The sequence below is a fragment of the Pimephales promelas genome, chromosome 11 (assembly GCF_988280905.1).
Source record: "Pimephales promelas chromosome 11, fPimPro1.hap1.1, whole genome shotgun sequence".
Taxonomy (NCBI): domain Eukaryota; kingdom Metazoa; phylum Chordata; class Actinopteri; order Cypriniformes; family Leuciscidae; genus Pimephales; species Pimephales promelas.
The window spans coordinates 4,037,501-4,057,193 of NC_142779.1; the positions used below are offsets into that span (position 1 = coordinate 4,037,501).

Sequence of the window (19,693 nt, forward strand, 5' to 3'; positions counted from 1 at the left end):
TGAAATTCATTCATTTCTCCTTCATTCATTCACCTTCATCTCCAACTATTAGTCATATCAGAAAGCCTGAAAAGTCAAACGTCTTATCTGATCTTTCCAGTTAACAAATGATGGTGCGCACAGCTGTCAGAGCCCCTCATAAAAACGACTCCCAGTGAGGAGGGGCTGAATATGATCACAGCTTTATTGGACAGTGACAAATCTTCCTGCACTAACATGAAAAGCAGCGCTGGCCGTCCCCTGCGTGTGCGGCACAATGCTGACGCGCCAACCTGGCGACAGCTTGCGTCTCTCTCTGTCTGATTGATGGGTGAGAGTAGGCCCCGGGCTCCGAGCGGTCTGGCCACCTTTCTTATTCATACATTAACTAGTCTCCGTACAGATGGTTAAGTCCAATGGCAGCATTTTTTGTAGCGGTCTGAAATGATGCCCATGTTTGTTAGCATATGCTAAAAACATAAACATGGTGTGGGCAATATTGCGGTAATGGTGCTAGATGAAAGCATATGGACTCATTTTATATTCATATATATCATAAAACAGATTAAAGACTGACACATTATTTCAGAACAGATGAGCAGCTGCCATTTTTTACAGGATTTTAGAACCTCATTATTTCAATCTAGTCTGTTTATATTACTATGATATTTTTCATTTGTATTTGGAATCTGTTCTTGAATTATTTAATAATTTCCTACAATTTATTCAACTAAAAAAAATGATTGTTGTTATTGTGAATTTTATTTTATTATTGTTTCATTTTATTTGAGCTATTTAATTAAGTCGATTCATTATAATTTGCAATGGTGGCCTGGCATTATTAGCACATTCCAAAAATAAATAAATTTGATATACATTGACGTTGTTAGTCAAAGCAAATTACGGTAAAAAAAAAACATACTGTAAAAAATATTGTTGGTTTAACATAAAAAAAGTAAGTAACCTGGTTGCCTTAAAATTTTAAGTTGATTGAACTGGAAAAAAGTGAGTTAATACAATGAAGGAGATTGATTTAATCTTCAGAAACTCAAAATAATAAGTTATCTGAACTAAATAAATTATTTAAGTTGATTTGACAAAAGAAAAAAATGTTGTGATAACAAATCTTGAACATATTTTTTTACAGTGAAGATGTTGTGAGATTCTAAATCACGTACAATCTTTAATTATTATGTAAAATATAGAAATCAATTTTATAATCTTTATAATCTTTAAAAAAAAATTTGCTTCAGTCAATAATATCTTGTTTCTGAATCTATAATCTGGTTTGAGCGTTTAAAAAAACATCTCTATTATGTGTTCTTCACTAAAAAAAAAAAAAAAAAAAAAAATTATAATAATAATTAATTTGATTGACCAAAAGAAGACATCAGAAGAGGTATTTTTCATTATAATAATAAAAGTTTAATTTAAGAAACAAAACTATACGTTTTCAATCTCCATTTTGCTGCAAAGAACATACAAGTAGCCTATAGTGACTAAAAAAAAACAGCTATTACAAAACATTCTTCAGTACAAAAATAGCAGCAGCTTGTTAGAAAAACCAAATTCTGTACAGGACATTTACAATGTATACAACACAACTAGAAACACATCCAGAAGTTTTCAGTTCTTTTTGAGTCTGTAATTCAACTTCGGCCTACTCCAGCCTGAAGCCTGGGCCTCGCCTGGATCACTTCCCCATGGAGAGGCTGTGCAGGCTGGCTGTGGACGCAGGGAGCGGCTGGCAGAGGGAGCAGGGGCAAGGCATGCCGGGGAAATGCCTGTAGCCGCTGGAGAGGTGCAGAGGGTCTTTCATCAGGGTGGAAAGAGGTGAAGCGTGGAAACCCAGATACCCAGCCGAGGGTGGAGAGTGAGGGGCGTGGGCTACACCCGGCGTGGTGGTCGAGGTGCTGCCCACCAGAGAGTGCAGGGACGGGGCAAGCGAGAGCAGTTGCAACTGGGGGGCCGGAGCAGCCGAAGTCGGCGGTAATACCCGTCTGGCCGAGTGACTCTGAGGGCTTGCTCCGTACACATCGCCGATCAGCTTCTTCATCTCGTCCAGAGAGCTGGACAGCATGAGGATGTAGTTTCTGGCGAGGAGCAGGGTGGAGATTTTGGACAGCTTGCGTACAGACGGGCCCTGAGCGTAGGGCATCACCTCTCGGAGCCCGTCCATCGCCTGGTTGAGGTCGTGCATGCGTTTGCGCTCACGGCTGTTCACTTTGAGTCGCAGATCTTGCTGGTCGTCTTTGGGGTGATCTCTCTTTGAGCTGGAGTCGGAGCTTCCGGTAACTTTCTCGGACCCGGAAACTTTCCTCGTTTCTCCGTAAGCTTGGAACATCTTGTTGGAGAAAAAGCTGGAGTCCACGGCCAGGTCAGGCGAAGAAGACCGACTGCATGTGGAGCTTGCATCAGAATCCATCTTGAAATTGGTTCCTTCGAAGTCTTGGTTGAGAACAATCCACTCGGTAAACGGCAACTTAATAAAATGCGACGTGTCCCGTGCTGTTGTTCTCAGAGGATTCGGTGCGTAGGTTCTGCCGGAGGAGTGAGTGAGTGTGTGTGTGAACACCGAGAGGGCTGGATTTATACTCCTCAGCATCACAAAGACACAATGAGACGCATAATGTGACATTAGGCCCAGAGCCAATGACAGAGGGGGCACACTTTCACCCCCACATCCACAATAGTGTTGTATAAACCCCGCCTCCACCAAACACACACATGCACACAAAACCGCAACAGCTAGCATGCACACATATGTGCAAACACACTTGGTTGCTAGATTTGATTAAGTAACATAAACAGAAATGTAAGCTGTTGTTGTGATTACAGGTCAAATATATGCTATTCTTTCTTAAGTAGGCCTATGTATTGTGAATCACATTAACTCAGGCCACATTTCCCCCAAAATACAGTGGGAGAAAAAACCAAACAATACTATGACTACTAATAATAATATAGCCAAATGCAATGCATGAACAAAACGAAATCTCATTTTTGGAGCATGACAACTATCTAAACATCTCATTTATTACTATCATCTAAAAAAGTTTTTTAAATTCTAAACCATTTATTCCTCATTATAAAATCTTTTCGCCATTGACGGAATTTTCCGGAAATCAATGTTTTTAGGGTTATGTGGTAGGGGGCGCTATTACGCATCTTCTGAAATAGTACAGATAGTAAAAAAAGCAGAAACCAGTGATAAAAGCACATGTAAAATAACATGATCACCAAATATTAAACCATATTATTATTTTTATTTTATTTTATTATTATTATTATTATTTTATGTAGGCCTATCCAAGGTTGTAATAATGAGTATTTGATTATTGTTGATTTTTTTTTATTGTGTCTGTAAGGTGTCCTTGAGTGTCATGTAAGGCACCTAAAAATAAAATGTATTATCATTATTATTATTATTATATAAATCAAAACTGCCAGTAGAATGAAATGTCGACCGAGGACGAGGTAAACGACTAGGGATTGATAGACTCGATCTTCTCCATCTGTGTTTTAAAAACACACTTTCCCTGAGTTTTTTTAGGAACCTTACCCACATTCAAGTGTTGATAAAAAAGCAGAGGGTCTATTCTTTCTTTCGGTGTATTGTAAATTCATACAACAAAATATTCTGGGGGCCATGAAAGTTTTGTGAAAATGATGAAAAATCCTGGGACCGGCTCTAAAAATGCTGATGGGAAAGAGTTTAATTGTGAATGTTTCTATTTTCCTTTTAAAAGAATGTAAATAATTATGTTATAATATATATACAAGTATAAGTATATAAGTATAATATATAAGTTATAATATAATTTAAGATGAATTGCTTGTTGTATTTCTCACTTTGGATGAACATGTCTGCTAAATTAATAAATGTAAAATAATATTGCATCTTTAATACTGGGGATTACACAGAGAAAAACTCAAAAGTAAAATGTTCCAAACACATTACAGTAATGACATAATAGCAAAAAATAAAATAAAAATATTAAAATAAAAATTAAAAAAGGTTTTTAATGTCTTGTAAATAAAAAATAATTCTTTATGAAAGTTGTTGATATTGTAGGTGACCTGACAGATTTTATTAGATTCACTTTACAATATCCCTTTCTCTCTCTCTTACTCTGTGAGTTGTGTAAACTTGAGCGTTTTAAAGGCAGTCGAGGCACTAAAGACACTGGCCGGCTGAATTCCATTAGACACTATAGAGTGTGAAGAGCCAGAGAAAAGCCCCTGTGGAGGGCCAGTGGAGAGCGGCTAAAGAAAGAGAGAGTTATTACCAGCTCTGCTTTTAGAGGACTCATTAACATCTCCATTACACACACGGTATCACACTAAACTGATCACTCACAAGCTGTCCTCGTTTATTTGATTCCCCAGTTAACACAAAATAGAGTTGTTTCACTGTTTTAAAACTCCAATCTATATTACCAATGGATTTATAGTTTACATTTTTCTTGCTTCTTTGTTTTTGCAAGAAAAATGTAAAATAGGCCAACTTATATGCCATACCAATATTTTATTTGTGTGTGCTGTGTATTTATGTATATGCTTTTAGAGTTTCACATAGAAAAAGCTATCATACTACTGTTCAAAAGTTTTATATGTACGTTTTAATACTTTTATTCAGCATTAAATTGATCAAAAGTTATGTTACAAAAATATTTCTATTAATAAATGCTAAAAAAAAAACCTGCAAAAATGTATCAAGGTTTCCAAAAAAATATGAACTGTTACAATAATAACAAATGTTTCTTGAGCATCAAATCATCACTTCTGAAGGATCATGAGAGTAATGATGCTGAAAATTCAGCTTTGATCACAGGAATAAATTACAATACACATTTTAAATTAATATTACTGCTTTTGCTGTATTTCTAATCACATAAATGCAGAGACTTCTTTCAAAAACATACAAATTTTGACAAACCCCAATCTTTTGAACGGTAGCGTTTCTATAGAAAATTTTGTTCCAACAGCACTAGGGGTGTAGCGATGCCCTCGTCATGATTCGAAAAACATATCACGATACTGAACTCACGATACGATATTATTGCGATACTCCAAGACATATGGTAAAAGGTTAACAAAAAATGTACGGTTGATTAAAATACAAATGAATAGGCTTGGACTTCCCAAGGACAATGGTGACACCACAATATTCATGATTCTGAAGTTATTGTAGATGAATATGCATGCACGCTTTCACCGACTAGATATATTTAAAATAACGTCGGCCACTTTTTACTGGTAACACAAGACATTTGTCATTATCAAGACCCACAAATATTCCCACATTGAATTATTATACATTATAATCAACATTACATTTAGTAGTTCAATGCAGTACTTACTCTAAACTCTGAAAACTTGATTTTTTTCTCACACAGTATTTTTTTTTATTTTGGGGGGACTATCCACGATACGTATTGTCACTATCCATGATACGCATTGTTGAATTTGTGCATTGCGATTTATTGTGGCATGATATATTGTTTCATCCCTAATATGCACACAAATTAGTGATTCATTCATAATGTATTTTTTTCCTTCAGACGTGATCACTATTAACTGTCACTTTATGGAACAGATTCTTCAAAATCTCAGTTTTTCTCAACAAACAACACCACCATGCAGGGGAATGGCTTGAGAATTAATAAATAATGAAAAAATTGTCTTTTTTGAGTGCAGCTAACACCATAAAGGGAACAAGAAAGCAATGAGTAAAGCTGGAGAGAGAAAGCATACAATAGAAAGCAAAAAGAGGCGGCTGTCACAGCAGGAGCATCTCTCTGGTCTAAAGTGTGTGTTGTGCGTCGTCATAAGTGAAGAACATATGGAGATTTGGCATGTTGTAGGCTCAGAGCCAGAGGAACCACAGATCTCGGACTGTCCTTCACTAATGAGAGCAGAACATTAAAACCCTCACAGATAACAGCAGTAAAGCATAATACCGGGAACAATGGCTGAAATATATTACACTATCATTCACAAGTTTGTGCTCAAAACGTTTTGTTTTGTTTTGTTTTTTTAATATAAACTAGGGCTGTCAAATGATTAATCGCGATTAATCACATCCAATATAAAAGTTTGTGTTTACATAATATATGTGGGTGCACTGTGTATAATTATTTCGTATATATATATATATATATATATATATATAAAAAAATACACACACATGCATATTTAGGGGAAAAAAATATTATTTATATATAAAATATTTATATTTATATTATATATAAATCTATATACAGTAAATACATGAAAATATTTCTTAAATATATACAAGCATGTGTGTGTATTTATATATTTAAAATAATTATACACAGGGCACCCACATATATTATGTAAACACAAACTTTTATTTTGGATTAATCGTGATTAATCGTTTGACAGCCCTAAACTAATCATTACATTTAGCAAGGATGAAAAAAAATGTATCAAAGTTTCCACAAGACTATTACGCTGCACAACTGTTTTTAACATTAATAATAACAAAAGGAAATGTTTCCTGATTTCTGAACGTGACACTGAAAACTGGAGTATGATGCTGAAAATACAGCTTTGATCACAGAAATAAATTACTTTTTACAATATATTCAAATACAAAACAGGCTATTTTAAATTGTAATAATATATCACAATATTACTGTATTTTTGATCAAATAAATACAGGCTTGGTGAGCATGAGACTTTTGAATGGTATATAGTGTATCATTAAACAAATTTAGTGTTAAACATAATGAAATATGGTTTATTGGATATCGGGGATTAGGTAACGGTTAGAAAAAAGACATCCGCAATGACATTTTACTGACCGTTTAGTACAAAGCAATTTCATTCAACATAAAATTGAATAAATCAGTCAAAATGTACTCATAACGAACACAAAATAAGCTCTTTTCTATATGCAACAATAATTAATTCTGTCAAGCTCCAAAAAAAAAAAGCACCATAAAAGTGGACAGCATGAGATATGGACTTATTATATTTTACAAACTGAAATAAAAATTGTATCTGATAATCTTGCCATGGTCTGTCATGCAACAAAGCAGTCACTTTAAGATGTGCATGTTGCCAATTAAAGATTTTCCTGAGTTTATCGTTCAACTCAAAGCATTCATCAGTGTGTTCAAACGTCCATCTGTGTGTGTGCTCATGAATGCATGAGAGTGTTTAAGCGCTTCATTCTCATTCATGTGTTTACTCTATCCACAGGCCACACAGCAAGAAGATACAAGAGAGAAAGAGCTCATGAATGGATGAAAGAGTGTCTCTTCACTTCGGCCTTTTTTATGCTTAATCTGTGTGTCTCTAACTTGGAATTAAAGTGTTTGACTTTCCTAAGCTGCTGTTAAAGACCCATGTGTGTGTGAGCGAGAGATGGTGTGTGTGAATTGTCAGTGTCCAGGTGAGCAGAAAATGAGAGTATTATCACAGCCGTATGTGTGTAGTCTCAACAGATCAGTGAGGATTAGAGCTGAGAGCGCACTGAGCTCAAACACACACACACACACACACTTAAGCTGCTGAGAGTGAAATCCAGCCTCAATGCTGCTCAGAGACATTCATAATACACTCAATCACATCTAATCACCAATAGTTACAGTTAAATCATTCAAACTGTTACTGTAACAGCAGATGAGAAACCCTTTAAGATTTGAATTCAATTTAATGCTCATTTTTGCTAATTAATCTTACTTAAATTGCACAGCTTAATATATATATATATAATTACTTTTTAAGAATACAACTCTTTTAAAAAAAATATATATATAGCCTACCTGATTTGCAAATAGTTTCCGACAGTTGTGCGCTGTTACTGGAACAGGAAACATGATGAGATACCGGAGAGCTGTAGAAAAAATATGGAAAACATGAAATATCTATGAATATTCACACTTTTTTAATGGAAAATGTATACCTTAAATTGAAAATCTGAACTTTACTGACATCATTATAAACGTGACTTGAAGTTTTCAGAATTGTTGACAGATTTCATAAAATAAAATAAAAATCTCAAGTCATTTCAAAGTTAACCAATTTGTAAAGTCTCTACCAAAGCTGTTCTTGAAAATTATTGTGTGACATCACTAATTTAATCTTCATATATATATATATATATATATATATCAATAATTGTTAACTAATATTTACACTTTGTCCATAAAAATGTCTAAAAACATCACAGACATCGTAATAATGTGACTTGAAATTTTCAGAATTATTGACAGATTTCATAAAATAAAAGTCATTTCAAAGTTTTAACCAATTTGTAAAGTCTCTACCAAAGCTGTTCTTCATATAAAAAAATGTAATAATAATCAATAATTGTTAACTAAAATTTACAGTTTGTCCCTAAAAATATCTAAAAACTTCACAGACATCATAATATGACTTGAAGTTTTCAGAATTATTGACAGATTTAATAAAAAAACATCATTTCAAAGTTAACCAATTTGTAAAGTCAAATTTGTATGTAACACCACTGATTTAATCTTCATATTTTAAAAAAGGATTAAATTAAATAATAAAAAACAAAAAAAAATATGTGTATATGAGATCTTTACAGACACCATAATAATGTGACGAAGTTTTCAATTTCATTTAACAATAAATATTTATTTATTTATTATTTGGTTGCCATCATAGCATTTTATTTATATTTAGATTATATTTTCAATTATTCATATTTGCGTGCATATGAACACCATTTAGCAATTTATATATAATATGAACACTGTATAATTTAATACATAGTTTTATAAAAGTCCTAGAAACAACAGAGAGAGAGTGAGTGTGTGTGTGTGTGTGTGTAGGTGGGTGGGTGGGTGTGCAGCACATTGAGGAGTTAGTGATTTATTAACTTCACCCTCTTGAAACAATGACATTAACTAAACTACATCATGACAAGCACAGTGTGAACGGCCCCGAGCTTTTTATGAGCGTTACTAACAAGCCCAATAACTTTCCCTGACTGAGAGAGGGGGGGGTAAAGTGTGTCAGCAGGCGTCTGTTATAAAAGCTTCATTTCATTCGTGCTGCTGCAACATCATAAATTACAGGCCAACTAGAACAGAGAAAGAGAGAAAAGAAGAGAAGAGGAGAGGGAATGATTTGCCAGAGGCAGAAAACAAGAGAGGGGGTGAACGAGAGAAAGTAGAGCCGCTCTTTGATCGCTGGGTGATAGAGCTGAAGAAATGCAACCCGGCCTGAACACCAGAACAATGACACATGAGACTCGGTTTCATACCTCGGTTGTTTCTGTTGCACAGCAATGAGATTAAATGGAGAGTTAATGACCAAAGTCTGTTAACTGTTCTTGAAGAAAATAGAATTATTCTGTATTCTGATATATAATGAGATCTCAAATTCTGCTGAAGATTAAAAGTCTGCAATCAATTTGAACCAAAACATTTGCTCAGGGACAAAATGATCTGAGCAATAAACATGATAAACATCTATACTCTTATTATATGTCAACTATTGACTCATTTGTGTCTGTTTTTATTTCTTTTTACAGCCTTATTATGGTTTACAAAAAAAAGAAAAGAAAACGTTTTTGTATTAACAAATATGCTGTTCAAAAAATCAAAAAGACTAGAGTCAGTATGGTTACCAAATATTACCATATTCAAATTCGTTTTTATTTTGATAGAATTTAATACTTTCATTCAGCAAAGATCTATTAAATTGATCACGTGACATTAAAAAAATGTCTTATGTTATATGGCATTTATATAATTTCTATTTAAAATGTTCTATTTACCAAAGAAAAAATATTATCAGTTTCCAGCAAATCATAATATTATAATGATTTCTGAAGGATCATGTGACACAGAAGACTGGTGTAATGATGCTGAAAAATTACAAAATATATATTTGTATATAATTAAATACTTAATATATTCAAATAACAAGATATTTTAAATTTTAATAATAATTGTAACAGATATTTTAAATTGTAATAATATTTCAAATAGTTTTTTTTGAATAAACATGTCATAACTTTTAAATGGTAGAGTAAGTTCTGAAGAACCTATGATGTAATAACTGACTTTAGCTTTAGAATTTCTATTATTTATGACAACAATCAAGAGAATTATTTGTAAAGTATCATTATCATTCTGACACTAACTGCACAAAAACAACACACATTTCTATGGTTCACACACACACACACGGCTTAACAAAACATCTGTAACTTTGTTTCTCAGCTGATTTGTGTGTTTGTGGGGTGTGTGTGTGTGTGTGTTTAAACATCATGAAGTGGCTTTGAATCCAAATGAAGAGATCAGCACACACACAGCAGTGCTGGAAACACACAGATGGTCATGCTTACAATGAGTGCAGACTGCGTTAACCTCCAACACACACACACTCGACAGAAGGAGAGAGAGAGAGAGACACACCACATTACCAAAAAGACTGCACAAGCACTCAAGTGAGAAATTAAAAAGGATGAAAATTATTTTATTTATTAAAATTTGAGAAAATATCCATTCCTGCGGAAAGATTTGACGCTTTTTAATGGCTAAAATAATACTATAATACTTAATAAAATAATACTTTTTAATACTAAAATAAATTACATAAATACGAAAAATAATAATTCTTATGTATTAACTTTTGAATGTAAAAGCATAATGTCATAATATACGCTTTAAAACATTTATTATCTATTTATTTTATTTCATTTGAAGAACATTTCAAGCATGTTATCGGAAGCCTTCATTTTAAGGTAAAATAAAAAAGGTCAAAATGAATTCAATAACATGATTGTCATTATAGAGCTTATGTAGCCCCGCCCCTTTTCAGTTCTTATTTCCACAGCATGAAGGTAAGATCTCACGGATTTATGAATGCACTGCTCGTTTTAAAATCTTCCCAGTCTACTGACATCCGCTTCAAACCTTACAATGCTCATGATAACTTTCCTTAACTCGATAAGCCAGCTAATCACTCTTCGACAGCGATATACAGAGCAACTGCAAAAACTGAAGTTTCTCTAAGACACGGATGAGTTCGCTTGAGCGAGTTATGAACAACAAACCTGAATTTTCCTGAGACCGAAGTAAGACTTTTGAGTTGTGCATTTGATTTCATCAGTTGTCTGAAAAAGACTCTTCGAGCTCAGTGTAACTTCATTAAAGTCATATAAGTCAATACGCTCGATTATGTGGCACTAATTAATCTGATCCCCTCAGAAAAGAGCTCACACACACTTCTCTCCGTCGTTAATCATCCTCAAATGAGACTTCAGTACAGTGGCCACCAACTCTGGCCTCTTTGTGCGCCGCGACCTCCGGGTCAACGAGAGTGACTGAAAGCAGGCCTGGCACTGTCCACCGACAAAGCAAACAGTCCACACACACTCACACATGGCCCGCTGTAGCCCACGGCAACCGCAGAACGGACACATGGCACAAGACCCCTCACAGATGGGACCTGTGTGTGTAAGTGTAGGGGGTTGTCATGGTGAAGGAGCACAAGCAAAGTTAACCAGTTAAAAGGCAAATGATGACAACAGATGTAAATGAATGGTGTAAAAGATAGTATTGGGGTTGAAACCTGTCAACAACATGTCTGGGTCATATTTCAGCCAAAAAAATAAATAAATTAGAACAATTAGAATATATATTTCGCTTTAAATTGAATCATATATTATATATAAATGTTATTTTATAGATAAATAGATACATACATAGATACATATACAGTAGTCACATTTGAAGTGTATCAAAAAAGTTCATCAAAGTTGTATATATATATATATATTTAAAATAATTATAATATTAAATAAGACATTAAATATATAATATAAACACACACACACATATATATATATATATATATATATATATATATTACTAATATATTATTATATTATTCATATAAATAATATTTAATAATAATAAATAATATATTATTTATATTATACAGTATATTATTTATTTATTAATGGCTTAATGGCTATATATATATATATATGCATGCTTTCTTATTTACGCTTTTTTTTACCCTTTCTTATTTACCAATTTTACCCAAGTCTATGTGAGCATTAAATGATATTTAATGGTCAAGATTATTAGCATTTATATACATTTTACTGTTTTTTCCATTGTGACAATTTTATGATAAACCCCCATTGATATATCGTTTAAATAGTCATTATTAGCAGTAGTTGTTGCATTGCCTTAATAAATGATTTAAAAAAGCACTGCATTATAGTATTTCACTGTAATACAGTAAATGTTATATAATATAATAGCAATGAAAATCAAGGTACAGTACCAATATCATTTAATAACAGTCACTTGAACACTATACCCTTAATCTTAGCTCATTTGTAATCTGTATTTAAGTTTTTCTTGCTCGTCCTGTTGTGTGATATTATATAGTTTTGTGAAGCACATTGGTCAGCCTGTCTGTATGAATGGTGCTGCTATATATATAAATTTAGACTTGACTAATCTCAAAATTATTTAAATGAAAAATGATGGTCTGTCTGGCCTATATGTTCTTCAAACTTAACTCGTATCTAGTTTAAACTGTCCGACAAGTTTCAAAATTTTTATGCCATACTTTTCTTTTTCTAGCTATAATTGTCATGACACTGTTTTTTTATGCATGCACATGGACTAATGATCCACTGAGCATTATATGACATCTGTCATCACAGCTTACTATTAAAAGTCATTGTAAGATGCCATTCCAGTTCAGTTCAAATCTTACGACAGTGTGAATTAAGCCTCAAATAAAGCCTGGTTACAGTGCTAATGATGAACTCATGAATAACTCCATAGGTCACACGGTTCACAATACAGCGGTCGCATCTCATCAAAGCCATCAGGATGAAGCGCGACTGACGTCGTGGGGGAGAGAGAGAGAGGAAAGAAATGCTTCATACCAGTTTCCTCTCAGTTTCAGTCTGTTTCGCAGTAAAACTAAAGAAATAACTGAAAGTGAATAAGGTCAACAACTCCGACAAAGCCAGAGGAAATCTAACGCTCTTGCAAATGCTAATTTTATAGGGCACCAATTAAGGAGAGTTGTTTTATGGCACTTTTTCAAGAAAACAAAACCTGCGTCCCCAGCCCCGCGTGGTGTCCAGCCTCTAATTGGATGCTCCTCCTGTGTCCGCTCACACACACACACACTGTGGAAATGAGCCGCTGTCTGTTTGTTGTCCCTTTCACACACACAACACGTTTATCACTGTCACAGGCTCACTGAGGGGGAGTGTGTGTGTGTGTGTGTGTGTGTGTGCAATCTGTTCTGTTTTGGGATTTTTTTCTTTACATTGTGCTCTTGCAAGTGTTGTCCTGGCGTGTGCTGCAGCCATAGATCTCAACAACTCATTTGGTCCTGACAGCTGTGAGTGTGTGTGTGTGTGTACAGTATGGGTTAAAGGGGACATATCATGCAAAATCCACTTTTTTAGCCCTTAAATGCATTTTGTTGTATATTTGGAGTGTTTGTAAGTACAGAAAAGATGAAATTATTCTCTTCAGTTTATATCTTTATATTCTGTTTTGGTCATATTTTTCAACCTGTTCAGATTTTTCTGTTCTCTATTACGTTTTTTGAACAAGTGCGTCACCGTATTTGCAGCGGAACTACCAAATAAGGACATTGACTACCGGTCTAACACTTCGAGCAATCCGCCATTATTATTTCTCGCTCCGATTTTGTAGTCCGAGCTCAATGATGCAGAAGTTACGAGAGGGCTAGTCAAAATGTTCGGTTGTTGGATGTAGTGACCTGAAGCACTTCAAGGATCCCCACTTCAACAACCTCCGCCAGTATAAAAAAGGGTTTGCCGATTGACTTCGTCTGAATGAGGGGTAAATTCCTTCTATCATTTAGCTGCTGTGTTTTCTGATGCTTTTCTACACGTAAGTTATTATATCATTATTAATACAGATTTTTAGTGGTAAGATTGGACCGTAGTCATTTATCTTGTCAGTGTGCTTGTTTTAACAAGAGAAATAGTCGACTTTCACTAATAACACAACATAGTTAACTTAACGTTACATACCCCTGCATCCATATGAAGACGTTATTCTGCAGATTCGTCGTCGTCTTTATCAACTCGCTCGCTCTGGCTCGGATATGTAAGGCTTGATGGACAAGTCTTCCATTGTTGACATTTTGTTAACGAGTGACTAAAAATGTTCTTTGAAGCTATAGTATATAATCGTATATCTCTTATCAAACTACAATAATGGCCGAACGCGGGGAGTTGAACCGAGTGTGAACTCAGCGACCTGGAAAGCGGGCGGGGAAAGAAAAGGGGTAGAAAAGGGGCCTGTGGAGCTATAATAATGAGGAATTCAGACCCAAGCATTGCAGTTATGCTTTACATAGACCACAAAATGTATGATTTATAAGTAAAAATGAATGATTTAAAAGCATGATACCCTTTAAGGGTTAAAGTGAAGTGCTGAGGTGATGCCAGGGTGAGATGTTAACTAGACAATGACGTGTAAGTTGCAGGACTTTTAATGTTTGACTAACTTGTGGTCTATGCGGAGTGTGTCTCTATAAAGAACTGGCAAAGAAAGGTGATTTAAGCAATTTTGCGCATGGCATGGCTGTTGGTGCCAGACGGGCCGGTCTGAGTATTTCACGATCTGCTCAGTTACTGTAGTAATTTCTAGGGTTTACAAAGAATGGTGTGAAAAGGGAAAAACATCCAGTATGCGGCAGTCCTGTGGGCGAAAATGCCTTGTTGATGCTAGAGGTCAGAGGAGAATGGGCCGACTGATTCAAGCTGATAGAAGAGCAACTTTGACTGAAATAACCACTCGTTACAACCGAGGTATGCAGCAAAGCATTTGTGAAGCCACAACACGCACAACCTTGAGGCGGATGGGCTACAACAGCAGAAGACCCCACCGGGTACCACTCATCTCCACTACAAATAGGAAAAAGAGGCGACAATTTACAAGAGCTCACCAAAATTGGTTGTTCACCAAAACTGTCTTGATTTCTTTTGAGACATTCAGATGGTAAAGTCAGAATTTGGTGTAAACAGAATGAGAACATGGATCCATCATGCCTTGTTACCACTGTGCAGGCTGGTGGTGGTGGTGTAATGGTGTGGGGGATGTTTTCTTGGCACACTTTAGACCTCTTAGTGCCAATTGGGCATCGTTTAAATGCCACGAGCATTGTTTCTGACCAAGTCCATCCCTTTATGGCCACCAGCAGGATAATGCACCATGTCACAAAGCTCGAATCATTTCAAAAAGGTCTCTTGAATCTCCATCAACTGCAAGATGCTATCCTATCAATATGGGCCAACATTTCTAAAGAATGCTTGTTCAATCAATGTCACGTAGAATTAAGGCACCCCTGAAGGCGAAAGGGGGTCAAACACAGTATTAGTATGGAGTTCCTGCCGCGCATGCACGTCACATCCGATGGATTTCGCAGAAAATATGATCAGGAGTCTTCATTCACATATAAATAGGAATACTGGCCTTCAGAGGAAATAGCAAAACTCGACAAGTGGATCATTGTAATGTGTGATTACAACCCCTTCACACACATGCAATAAAAAATGATTCATTTTTAGAAGAAAAGTTACATATAGCACCTTTAAAGTAGCAGAGATGATGTGATGGAGGGGTCACAGGAAGAGGACAGGAGTTATTGATATTTGCATATTTGCGGAGAGTGAGGAGCAGGAGAGTGTAGGTGGACCGGCATTGTGATGCGTTCCGTCTCAGCTCCGCCCCCCTGCAGATCTCTTTGATGCTAAAGAGTTCAGGACGTCCCTGTATCTCCTCAGAGGTCACCCGCGCTGTGAACCTCAAAAAGTGCTCACTCGGGAGCCTCGCAGGAGCCCGGGGCCCAACTTTTGTTCCTAAAGAAAATAAACGTGTTGTCAGGACGAGAACAGGGAAGGTCTTGGAAAAGAGTCGGCTCAGGTAGCCTATTAACATGGGGTCAGATCAGTATGCAAATGAGATGGGAAAACACACATCGCATATAATTGAAGCTGTTTGTAAGTGTACTAATGTGGCTCCAAAAAGTATTCGGCCATCACTGAATTCGATTTTAAAGCAAGCGGCTTTTATTAACATTATTCAAGCAAAACAGTTCGCATAAGCAAGTTGGTTGGGTTTGAAATAATAAAATAATAAATATACCTTCCAGAATGGTAAATAACTGCATGTGTGTGAAATGCCGGTGGATTGAGTAATATTCTGAGAAAAATACTTTTTGGGGGCGACTGCAAGTGTATTCAAATATCACTAAAACTATCTGCAAGTTAAAGCACTCAAAAGAAACGACAAAATGACGCCACTGAAAATCAGATTCATTGCAGTTATGCATGCTGAAAGAAAAAAAAAAGACTTGATAAATTTAGCTAGTTATCTATAGACCATTTCACAAGATGTAAACAACACTGGTCCAGAAGCACTTCCTGTTTCAGTTTGTAACTGTTTTCTTTATTTCACATGTAAAGAAAACATCTTAAAGATGTTTGTTTAACTTTTTGATTCAGTTTTAAATGTTCTGTTGGTTGTATTTTATCCCAGCTTTTATGTAGTGTTAAAAAACTGAAACAGGAAGTGCTTCTGGGCCAGTGTTGTTTACATCTTGTGAAATGGTCTATAAAAATTAATTGACCTAATTATATTTTTAAGCACCTGAAGCAAGTTGTTGATGAAGTAAAGAGAGAAAGTGTGTATTCTTCTATCAATGCATGTCACTTAGACCAAGTAATTATAATTAGCAAAGTAATGTCATCTGAGATACGAATTATGTATTAATTACAGCCTATATATTTGTTTTTATTCAGTGATTTCCAAGAAGTAAAGTTTACAAAGAAAAGGGAAAAAAAAGGAAATGAAAAGTTTAAAGTTTACAAAGAAAAGAAAAAAAAAAGGAAAAGAAAAAAGGGAGCTTACAGTATGTGAGGTCTGGAAGAGGAGCATCTTTCGCCCTCTAGTGGTGGTTTATAATGTACTGCCTCGATGTGTGTATGAAACTCAACCCACAAAGCATACATTATTATAAAACTGATTTACCTTTGAAGAAATCAGCGACAATGTCCCCTGTTTTATATACTTTACATGTATAAAGACATTTATTTTTGGTTGTATTTATTTAATCTTTTTTTAACATAAACAGGATGGAAATACAGGTTAGCCATTGCTTATTGAGGGATTGAGACTAAGTTAGTTTTATGATTTATAAGATTACATGAGTTTACATGATTTCAAGTGTCATTGTCAACATCAAGTTCAATTTGATATCTCTTCTCTTGTAATATTATCATGCCGATGTCTGTAACGTTATCAAACATGATACAGTCTATAATCTGACAAACCAAATAACACTACAAATCAGTTATCGTTTCATTTACCTCATGGCATGTTTGTTAGTTAGTTAGCTAGCTAGCTAGCTAGTAAAAAAATCACAGAATTCATCGACGGCAAATACTCACTAATAATGTTTGAACTGTTGTTTTCTCTCCGATATGATGTCACTTCCTGCAGGATGTTGTCATTGATGAACAGAATGTGCAGAATTAAAATAATATTTCAGAGAAATCATGTTTTGATATTTGAAGAAAAAAGTGGTAGGCCTACATGGCAAAAAAAAAAATATATATATGCTACGTGAAATCTAATAGACTGAGTTTAAAGGCATAGTGCACTGAAAATTCTGTCATTAATTACTCAAGCTGTTGTTTCAAACCACTAAGTTCATATTCGGGACACAAACGTGGAACAGGTTTAATTTAGGCTTTATTACTCACCAATGAGGTTCTCATGTTACGCAGCACATTTAAGCTTCGGCAAGAGGTTTGTTCTTGCGTATCAAGCATAAAATTAGGCCTAGATAATAAAAATAAAATTATTTTTGTGAATAAAAGCATAAATTAAATCTGTTCATCATATAAACCCATTATGTCTCACCGCTCGATTCATATGGATTAATTTTATGATCTCTTCATGAACTTTCTGTAGAGTCAAAGTGGTAGTTGTGTAGCAGTCGATTGAGGGGAAAGAAGCTCATTTCATCAAAAACATCTTCATTTGTGTTCTGAAGATGAACGAAAGTCTAACGGGTTTGGAACGACATGAGGGAGAGGAATTAATGAATTTTCATTTTTGGGTGAAACAAAAGCTTTAATTTTTGACCCAATAGGCTATTAAGGCATATATGATGGGGACATGTAGGCCTACACTCTAAAAAACGGTTCTTCAGCGGTTCTTTGCAGTGGTCATGGTGCTATATACCACCACTACCATTTAAAGAACCTTTTAAGTTTGGTTCTTCAGCGGTTCCTCAGTGGTTCTCTGTGGTGATTAACATGCTCTATGTCACCTCTTATGGTTCTACATTGCACCATATGACAAAGATAAGTGCTATATAAGTGGTTCCCCTATGATTACAAGCCAATGGACCACTTTTAGTGCTATTATGAGTGTATAGGAATTACCAGTACATTTTAAACATGTGTGGGGCAAACAAAATGAGTCTTACAGATCCTTTAGTATTATGGGAGGTAACTGGAAGACAGAAGGACGGGAGGAGAGGAAGAGGAACTGAAAAGACTCTCTTCTGCATGCATTATTAAAGCATGTACAGTTACATAACCGCCTCACACTCACAAATGAACTCAAAACTGTATCCAGGGGATGTTCTGAAGCTGCACTTTGGTATTTAGATGACAAAGAAATAATGAAGTGGAAAGTGCCACGCTGCTTTCCCTCCTCACGCGCTACTGGAGACGCGCTCCGCCTGCACTTTGATTATATTAAATATCCTGTCATTAATCTCGCTTGAAGTTTGTGTGGCATTATGTAAATGACCTTAATCCATTTAGGCTACTTATTCATGCTTCTGTTGCCGTTATTAATATTTTCCAATCCGACGTGTGTAACTTAGGCTCTTAAAATTGAAAAATGTATTTCTATATGGCTAAATTCTTTATGACAAAGTAATAGAGAACATTATGCTGATTACTGTTATTGTTTTATATTTCATCTTTACTTTATACCTTTTAATAACTTCTTTAATGTTATCTTTATAATATAATATTTTATTTATATTCCAGGTACTTTTCATTTTAGTATGTTTTTTATTATGTACACAGGCCATTATTTAAAGTTTAAATATTGAAAACCTGTTAAATGCAAAGGGTTTTGAACTGTATCTGAAGACCTCAAAAGCTTGTGATATATTTATATCCATAATTTCAAATATCCAAGAATTCCTTGCTCAGATATTATGTAACATAAGGGAAACATTTGAGTGTCTTCACTTATTCATGTGCCTGCTTGAACATTTCTAACCCCAGAGCTTGAGAGAGGGAGAGAGAAAGAGAGAGAGAGATAGAGAGAGAGATTGATGTTTCAAGTCAAAAATATTTGTTAGAGCATGTGGTAGGCAGTTGCTAAGGTGTTCTAGATGGTTGCTAGGTTGTCCATCCTGATATTCTGGTCTCGAAATGGCTTGGGTCCCTCTATGACCTAACAAATTAAAGGTAGGGTAGGCAATATTTGGAGCAGCTAGCAATAAAGTTATCTTTGAAAGCATAAGATCCCACCCTCCCTTCCCAGCGTCTCCAAAGCCACGCCTCCTTCAAAACACATGAACACGTACAGCAGAGTCTGCAAAGCGTCAACCTCATGTCTCAAAGCACATAACATCCTGTTCGAACTCGTTCATCAAA

At 35.2% G+C, this 19,693-nt stretch overlaps 1 protein-coding gene across 1 annotated transcript; it reads right to left on the bottom strand.

Annotated features, from left to right (window-relative positions):
* Positions 1 to 1,388: 1,388 nt before the first annotated feature.
* On the bottom strand, positions 1,389 to 17,579 carry olig4 (oligodendrocyte transcription factor 4). The gene is made up of 4 exons (XM_039672188.2): positions 17,456 to 17,579; positions 15,596 to 15,865; positions 7,776 to 7,846; positions 1,389 to 2,519 (listed from the first exon to the last, which is right to left on the bottom strand). The coding sequence occupies exon 4, from the start codon at positions 2,402 to 2,404 to the stop codon at positions 1,673 to 1,675; it is 732 nt and encodes a 243-aa protein (XP_039528122.2). The 5' UTR covers positions 2,405 to 2,519; positions 7,776 to 7,846; positions 15,596 to 15,865; positions 17,456 to 17,579; the 3' UTR covers positions 1,389 to 1,672.
* Positions 17,580 to 19,693: the final 2,114 nt, after the last annotated feature.

What these genes read in the sequence shown, in the direction of transcription:
- olig4 (XM_039672188.2), bottom strand. Translation starts at nt 2,404, where the DNA reads ATGGATTCTGATGCAAGCTCCACATGCAGTCGGTCTTCTTCGCCTGAC.